The following is an 8,438-nucleotide window of genomic DNA, read 5'->3' on the forward strand; positions in this document are numbered from 1 at the left end:
GAGGCCTCCTATTTTGTTCTTTTTTAGTAATGGTATGCTTATTGGGTCTCTTTTCTTTCCATATGAAATTGGTGATTAGTTGTTTCATCTCTTTAAACATGTTGTAGGAACCTGGACTGGGATTGCATTGTATCTTTAGATTGTTTGGGGCAGTTCAGTGTTAAGTCTTCCTATCCATGAGCATGGTATATTCTTCAATTTTTGTAGGTCTCTTTTGGTGTCTTGTTTTGTGGTTATCTTTGTATAGGTCTTTTGTTTCTCTGGTTAGATTTATTCTTAAGTATTTCATCTTTTGGGTTGCTATTGCAAATTGTATTGTCTTCTGATTTCCTTTTTAGAGTTCTTTATTGTTGTTGTTGTTGTTAGGTGCCATCAAGTTGGTACCAACTCATAACAACCTTATGCACAGCAGAACCAAACACTGCCTGATCCTGGGTCAACCTCACTATTATTGCCATGCTTGAGCCCATCAATGCTGCCACTCTGCCAATCCATCTCACTGGGGGTCTTCCTCTTTTTCTCTGATGTTCCCCACCTTATCAAACATGATATCCTTCTCCAGCGATTGATCCCTGCTGAAAATATGTCCTCAGTATGAGAGACAAAGTTTAGCCATCCTGGCCTCCAAGGAGCACTCTGGCTGCACTTCTTCCAACACAGATCTGTTTGTTCTTTTGGCAGCCCATGGCACTTTGAATATTCTCCTCCAACACCATAATTCAAAAGCATCAATTCTTCTATGGTCTTCCTTATTCACTGTCCAGCTTTCGCATACGTATGAGTTTATTGAAAATACCATAGCTTGGATCAAGCGCACCTTAGTCCTCAAACTGACATCTTTGCTCTTCAACACTTCAAAAAGGTCTTGTGTAGATTTGCCTAATGCATTACGTTGTTTGATTTCTTGACTAGTTGATCCAAGAAGAATGAAGTCCTTGACAACTTCAATCTTTTCTCCGTTGATAAGACTGTTGTTTATTGGTCCAGTGGTGAGGATTTTTGTTTTTTTTACATTGAGATGCAATCCATACCGAAGGCTATGCTCTTTGATCTTCATCAGTAAATACTTTAAGTCTTATTTACTTTCAGCAAGCAAGGTTCTATCATCTGCATATCGCAGGTTGTTAATGAGTCTTCCTTCAATCTCGATGCCAGGTTTTTCTTCATATAACCCAGCTTCTCAGATGATTTGCTCAGCATACAGGTTGAATAAGTATGGTGAAAGAATACAACTCTGCTGCACAACTTTCCTAATTTTAAACCATTCAGTGTTCCCATGTTCTGTTCAAACAACAATTTATTAGTATAAAGGAATTTAAATGACTTTTGTATATTGCTCTTGCACCCTGCCATTTTGTTGAATCTTTCAATGAGTTCCAATAAATTTCTTGCTGAGTTTTTAGGATTTTGTATGTATAGGATCATATCATCTGAAAATAGAGAGAGTTTTACTTCTTTTTGTCAATTTGTGTGCCTTTAATTTCCCTTTCTTGTCTTATAGTCTGGCTAAGACTTCCAACACAATATTGAATAAGAGCTGTGATAAAGGACATCCTAGTCTGTCTCCTGTTTGAAAGGGGAATGGCTTCAGTTTCTCTCCATTGACAATGTTGGCTGTTGGATTTTATTATATGCTCTTATTTGTGTTGAGAAATTTCCTATTTTATTGATTTTTTTTTATCAGGAAAAGGGTGTTGGATTTTTTCAAATACCTTCTCTGCATTGATTAATATGATCATGTGATTTTTACCTTCATTTCATTTATATGATGGGTTAATTGATTTTCTAATATTGACCCATCCCTGTATATCTGGTATGAATCCCACTGGATCATGATGTATTTTTTTTTACATGTGGCTGGATTCTATTGGCTAGGATTTGGTTGAGAATTTTTACATCTATGTTCATCAGGGATTTTGTTGTTGTTGTTAAGTGCCGTTAGAATTGGTGTCAGCTCTTCTTTGAATGTTTGGTAGAATTCACCAATAAAATTACCTAGGCCCAGACTTTTTTTGTTGGGAGTTTTTTAATGACTTTATCAATTTCTTCTTTTTGTTATAGGGCTGTTCAAGTTTTCTACTTCAGTTTGTGTTAGTTTAGGTAGGTCGTGTGTGCTAGAAATGTGTCCATTTCACCGGGTTTTCAAATTTGTTGAAATACAATTCTTCATGGTTGGTTGGTTGGTTATGTGCCATAGAGTCAGTTCTGATGAATAGCAACCTATATAGGGTTTCCCAAGACTGCAAATCTTTATGGGAGCAGAAAGCCTTATCTTTCTCCCACAAAACAGCTGGTAGTTTCAAACTGCTGACCTTGAGGTTAGCAGCCCAACTCGTAACCACTATGCTATCAGAGTTCCGTTGTGATGTCACCATGTAATTTCTTATTCATGTGATTTCCATCTTCTCTTGTTAAATTTTCCAGTGGTTTGTCAATTTTATCAATGCTTTCAAAAAACCAACATCTTGTCCTGTTGATTCTTTCTATTGTTTTTCTGTTTTCTATTTCACTTATTTCTGTTCTAAATTTATTATTGATTTTCTTTGGGTGGCAGTAGGCTTACTTTGTTGCTCTTGTTCTAACTGTTGAAGATGTTGGGTTAAGGTGTTGATTTTGGTTCTTTCTTCTTTTGATGTGTGCATTTATTGCTATAAATTTCCCTTTGAACACTACTTTTATCTACTGTATTCCAAAGGTTTTGGTATTTTCATTATCCTTTGATTCAAGGAAATTTTTTATTTTTTTTATTTCTTCTATTACTCAGTAGCTTTTAAGCAGGGTATTATTCAAATTCCAAGTATTTCATCCCCCCTCCCCCGCCCCTTGATCTTTCTTTTGATTTCTAGTTTTATAGCATTGTGGTCTGAGAAGATGCTTTGCAGTATCTTGTTGTTTTAAAACGTATTGATGTTTGTTTTGTGGACTAACATATGGTCTCTTCTGGAGACTGTGCTGTTCATGTGCACTGGAGAAGAATGTATATTGTGCTGTTGTTGGGTTGAATGGTCTGCATATGTCTCTGAGGTCAAATTGTATGGTTGTGTTTTTTACTTCTTCTGTATCTTTTTTCTTTCTAGTTGTTTGTCCTTCATCAAAAGTGGAGAAGAAGGAATAAACAAAGAAAAAAAATGAAAGAAGACAACCACACACCAGTGTAGGTTCTAGACCACAGAGAAGAAACCTGTCCACAAAGGTGACCCACAATCATGACTCACTTCCGGTGCCACGGCAGGGACCTGTGTCCCTCCATCCTGCACAGCTCCTCACTGCCCTGTCCCCCACATCCCACTAGCCATGGGATACTTCTCAGCACTGACTAGGTCTTCCCACAGGGTCCAGCAGTCCCCAGCCCCACACCCACGCCCCCAGTGGACCCTGGGACGTGCAACCAAGGCTGCAACTGGGGGTCAGGCCACAGCCACGCAGAGAGGGAGCAGGCAGTGAAGGGTCTGGGTACGGCGGATGCAATCATCACAGGGTCCGCAACACCAAATAGACTGGGAGCAGGACACCACTGGGGCACAGATGCTAGTCTGGACACCCACCTCACAGACACCTGGGCAGGCAGAGCAGACTGGACAGATGGACAGAGGATAGATACCCCCCAGGGAGGGCCCGAAACCACCTCCCAAGATACCTGTTCTCACCTGTCACCTCCCTCACTCATTGTCATGTGTGGACAGTAAGGCTGCCACAGGGGACTGCAGGGACCACGGTGATGGGGCTACGCGGTTGTGGGCAGGGGCCTTTATGCCCTGTGCCCTGAAAAGAGACCCCACCCTGACAACACAGAAGAACCATGTTCAGGTGGTCCCAGCTCTGAGGATGAACCCAGGACGGAGCAGGGGGCACCTTCCTCATAGACACCTCCTGAGAGGGGCAGATGAGACTCCGGTGACTTAGACCTGTAAGTCCAGCCCGGGTGGCCCCACCCAGCCCGGCAGATCCCACCCACTGTCCCTCCCACCCCCTCTAACTGTGGAGCCTGGATTTTGCACACACCCACCAGCACCAGGGAGGCCTCCAAATCCAGAGCCCGCCCCCAGTCCTGAGTCTGGACCCGCGCTTCGCGCTTGGACACGCACTTCAGATACATTTGCCTGGAAATACGTGGTTTATACTGTCACAGCCCAGACCCTGCCCAGCCTCCTCCTCCTAGGTGATGGACGAGGGCCCAGACACAGCAAAGAAGGGGAGCCAAGATCACCTGCACCTCAGCGGACCCTGTCCTCCCTTGCCCCTCAGCCGTGCCCCCTCGTTTCTCCCAGAACCCACCAGAGGGCAGTATTTTCTAGGGCCAGTACCCAGCCCCCTGCCTCCACCCCAGGCCCAGCTCCCTAAAGTGGACCTCCAAGCTGCAGCTGAACACCCCAACTCGGAGGTGACGCAGCAGGTGTTTCTGCACAGATGGGGGTACTGAGGCACCCAGGCTGGCAGGGGTACCCTTGCTTTATACCTCACTATGAGCAAGGCGTGGGTGTGGTCCCACCCCACAGAATGAAGGCTGGGAGGAGGCAGAGGCCCCATGCTGTTCTACATGGGAAGGTGTTGGGTCCCCACCCGGCCCACCAAGAACTGCATGCACACCCACCACCACTCTGTGCAGACACCAGTTGTGAGCCCTCCAGGGCGAAGCCCACCTCCCCACACCCATTCTCATCACCCCCTTCTGCCTACTGGAATGCCTCTCCCCTGCTGGCCGGAGAGCTCAGCTCACGGTTCTGTGAGTTCCGACTTCACTGGCGTTCACTGGTAATAAAACTCTCTCTCAGGAGACTTGTCCTGGGGCAACAGAGTCAGGAGGGCCCACAGCGGTGCCACAGAGGGTCAGCCAACCAGCGGTCAGCAGCTGGACACTGGCTCCTCCTCACCCTCACAGTGTATACCCAGGCCCTCCCACAGAGGGGCTTCAGACTGAGGGTGTGTCTGAAGCCCACTTGCACACAAGATGGGTCCTATATTCTGGGAGAGACTTCTGGGGGTGAGCTGGAACAGCCAGAGAGGATGGGTCACTAACACTGAGATGCACTTCACCTAATCACACCGGGCACACTCGTATCGTGCAAGTCTACCTTGGAAGAAGCTCTTCACCCTCAGGTAGCTGACGCTGAGGCGCAGGACAGAAAGCTTGTCCAGTTTGGAGATGATGTCGGGTGGAAATGGCAGGAGGCTGGCCAGGTGGTCCAGCTCGGCATTGAGGCGGTCCCGGTGTCGCTTGGAAGGGTTGGACTTCTCCGACTCCAGGGTGGGCCTCCTGTGAAGAAATGAAACTGCGTCACGGGTGGTTTCCCTTCCAGCCACTTCAGAGCCCACGTTAGGACAGAAACCTAACAGCAGGAGTCATGGGTCCCACCCCATGCACCTCGGAGCTGCCACAGAGAGCCCTCGAGATGGACAGACGGTGAGGACACGTGGCCGGGTGTTACAGGGAGCCCTCGGGATGGACAGACAGAGAGGACACAGGACTGGGATAGTGACTTCTGTCTCCAGGAGAGGGAGGGGACAGCGGGAACGAAGGCCTGGTCACCAGGATAGGACCTGCTGCCTGCCGACCCTGTGCCCAGATCAGCTAGACCTGCCAGTTAACGTACCTCCTAGACGGGGAGTCCCGGATCAGCACAGGGCTAGTAACCACTAGTCAGCAGTTCAAACCCACCAGTTGCTCTTCGGAAACCCTAGATAGGGTCACTAACAACAACAACAACACAAACTGTAGCCTGGAGAAAAGACTGACGTTCCAGACCCAGAGCAGAGTACACGTACCCTCAGGCCCTCTGCCTTGTCCTCAGCTCAAAGGCCCACAGACCAAGCCTGGCCTCATCTGAGGGTGGGGTGTTTGGGGGCCACTGTCCCCATAATGCCACGCTCAGTGTGGGGGTGAAGTCCTCCTCCTCAGCCCACCCTGCCCCTGGCGCTGCCTGGGAGAAGACGTCTCTTGGGAAATGACACATGACCCTGGAGCTGGGTGTTCCTTGAGCCATTCCGGCAGACAGGTCCCCTAGAAGCTCCTCTGTACCCCAGCTCACAGGAAGACAAGCAGACAGGACACCAGGCATACAGGGACAAAGTCTGCCTGAATGCAAGCAGGAGCCCGGACAGCTCGGTCGGATCCACAGATACTCTCAGGGTGACGATTTTAAAACCCAGAACACAAAACAATTATGTTTCTTTCAAGAAAGTGAGGCATAGATGTGAGTAAAGCAAAGCTGAAACAACCAACCCCTAGAGTACAGAGAGACTTCAAGCGCTAGCCCAACTCCCAGCTCCCTTCACAGCAAAGGCCCTCCACATCCATCGCCTCCACAAGGCCCCAGGAGGTGGTTTCTTTCAGGCAACACCTGAGCCTGGTTCGGCCACACAAGCCCACTGTGTCTGTCTGCCCTCCCGTGAATACCAAGTGACTCTTCTGAGGAGGGGCTCAAACTGCAGTCCTGGGCAGGGGACCAGTGGTCCAGATGTGGGACCCCACTCACCCACCCTAGCTAACGGCCTTACACTTGATTTCTTCTTTATATCATTATTCTATCAGTTTTCCTCATTAAAAAAGAGAGTAAAGAAGCAGCCAAGTGTGTTTCTCTTTTGGCTTCTGATCCAGAAAATCCCTGGGGATGGGGGGGCAGGGCGGGGAGGTCCTATGGCTGCAGGGTCTCGGGTCTCTCACTAGCAGAAGCCCTTCCACCTGCATCTGTGAAGGCGCCACATCCCAGTGACAACAGCCTGCCAGCCTCCCTCATCACGAGGCTGGGCTGCCCGGGCACCCGCACATGGCGCACCCTGACCGGCTATGGCGGCTTTGCGATCTGGCTCCCTGCTCTCCAGAAGTCCTGGGAGCCGATGGGCTCCCCTTTCATTCTGACCTCTGTGTAATGTGTCAACTCTATCTATGAGTTCAAATCACGTTCTCACACTGACATGGACAGTCTGGGCTTTCTGCTTACCGATTTATACTTCCATGAGTTCAAAATACAAAATCATTGTTACTTTCTCAGCAGCTGTGTGTGTCCCCCTGCCCACATGGGTCCATTACCCAAGTCCCCACACTCTGCCCACACACTCTGCCCCTTCACTATACCCCTGAGCAGGCCAGCCACAAGCCCGGGTCAATTCTACCCTTCCCTACGCCACCCACCTGCCTCCCCAGACAGGAAATGGCACCATGTGCCTGATAGTCCATCATTCCCCTTCAGGTCTTCCAACTGGGGCACCCAGGGGATGACTCTCACCTGCTGAAGGTGTCGGAAGGACTCAGCAAGTTCTCCTCATTCTCTGAGAGCCCCTCTGAACACCTCCAGCATGCTATGCCCAGCCACCCCCCTCATTTCCCTTCCCCGTGGAGCAGGGAAGGGTGGCAAGGGGTCCGTGGGCATGTATAGGGTGGCACGCCTCTGAGCCAGCTGTGGGTTCAAGTCCAAGGGAAAGTATAAACTCTCCGGGAAGAAGCTGCGATCTCCCAAGGCAGAGGAGTAAGGTTAGGGGGAGCAACTAGTGTGCTCAGATGAGATGGGTGGGTGGGCATAGGTGGCTATTCATAGCAACCTCATGTAGAGCAGAAGAAAGCTCAGGTGAAGGCGAGTATACAAGGAAGCCCTGCGGCACCAAAAGCATCCAACACCTATGACTGAATCAAGCAAGAACTGAAAGAGACTGCTGAGAGAAATCTCAAAAGACACCCGTGCGCAGAAAGGCCTGATTGTGCATGGAACTCGCTGTTGCTAAGACAGCATTTCTCTTCCAGCTTCAACTGTTCCCACCTTCTGGCTGTTGTGCCACAGAGCAGCTGGTGTGTTTGAACCGCCAACTCTGTGGTTAGCAGTCCAGTACTTATCCTACAGCACCACACTGTATCCCTACAACCCACTTTTTCACTGAAAGGCAAACAGAAAATGCAAGTTCTCACTGTTTCTGAACAGGTTTTCTCCGCTTCCTCCCAGCATATAGACACTCCCCCGGCGGGATCATCGTCTTTGGCCCTAAAAGAGAAAGGAGGCATCACGTTAGCTGTGCTCAGGGAGACAAGCATAGTCATAGCTTCCAGGTCACTGGGTGCTTGGTACACACAGCCAGGAGCTGGGGGCCAAGGCCCTGCCCCCTACCTTCATGTGAGCCCCATGTGGTGACCTCCATTCACACCTGTGTCAAAAGCATGTGGAAGAATCCAGAAGGACACACCACCATCCCTCCCACCGTGGTTCCCACGGCATGGCCTTCACGGCCCGCCAGCACATCATCACTCTCAGGCGGGGAGTCAAGTCCCGCTCTGGGACACGCTCAGCAGGAACAATCCTGAGAGCTGAGCGTGAGACATACAAGGCCTACTACAAGGGTGTCTCGGGCCAGAGGCTGGGAAGTCTGTTCTCAAAAATGCCTCATCAGCTCACAGAAGGCCCACGAGGCTGCTGCTTCCCCCCTGTGGTCTCCGTGGTTGCTTGTCTTCCTTG

General features: G+C 49.2%; 1 protein-coding gene across 1 annotated transcript in view; it reads right to left on the reverse strand.

Moving 5' to 3' along the window:
• AHRR (aryl-hydrocarbon receptor repressor) overlaps positions 1–7,962 on the reverse strand; it is a 109,096-nt gene extending 101,134 nt beyond the window's left edge. The window contains exons 1-2 of the mRNA XM_006876905.1: positions 7,898–7,962; positions 5,073–5,254 (exon numbers count right to left, since the gene is read on the reverse strand). Of these exons, the coding sequence (XP_006876967.1) occupies positions 5,073–5,254; positions 7,898–7,959 (244 nt within the window). The 5' untranslated portion in view covers positions 7,960–7,962. The remainder of the gene's footprint in view (positions 1–5,072; positions 5,255–7,897) is intronic.
• Positions 7,963–8,438: the final 476 nt, after the last annotated feature.

This window comes from Chrysochloris asiatica, unplaced genomic scaffold, assembly GCF_000296735.1.
Source record: "Chrysochloris asiatica unplaced genomic scaffold, ChrAsi1.0 scaffold00424, whole genome shotgun sequence".
Lineage (NCBI taxonomy): Eukaryota > Metazoa > Chordata > Mammalia > Afrosoricida > Chrysochloridae > Chrysochloris > Chrysochloris asiatica.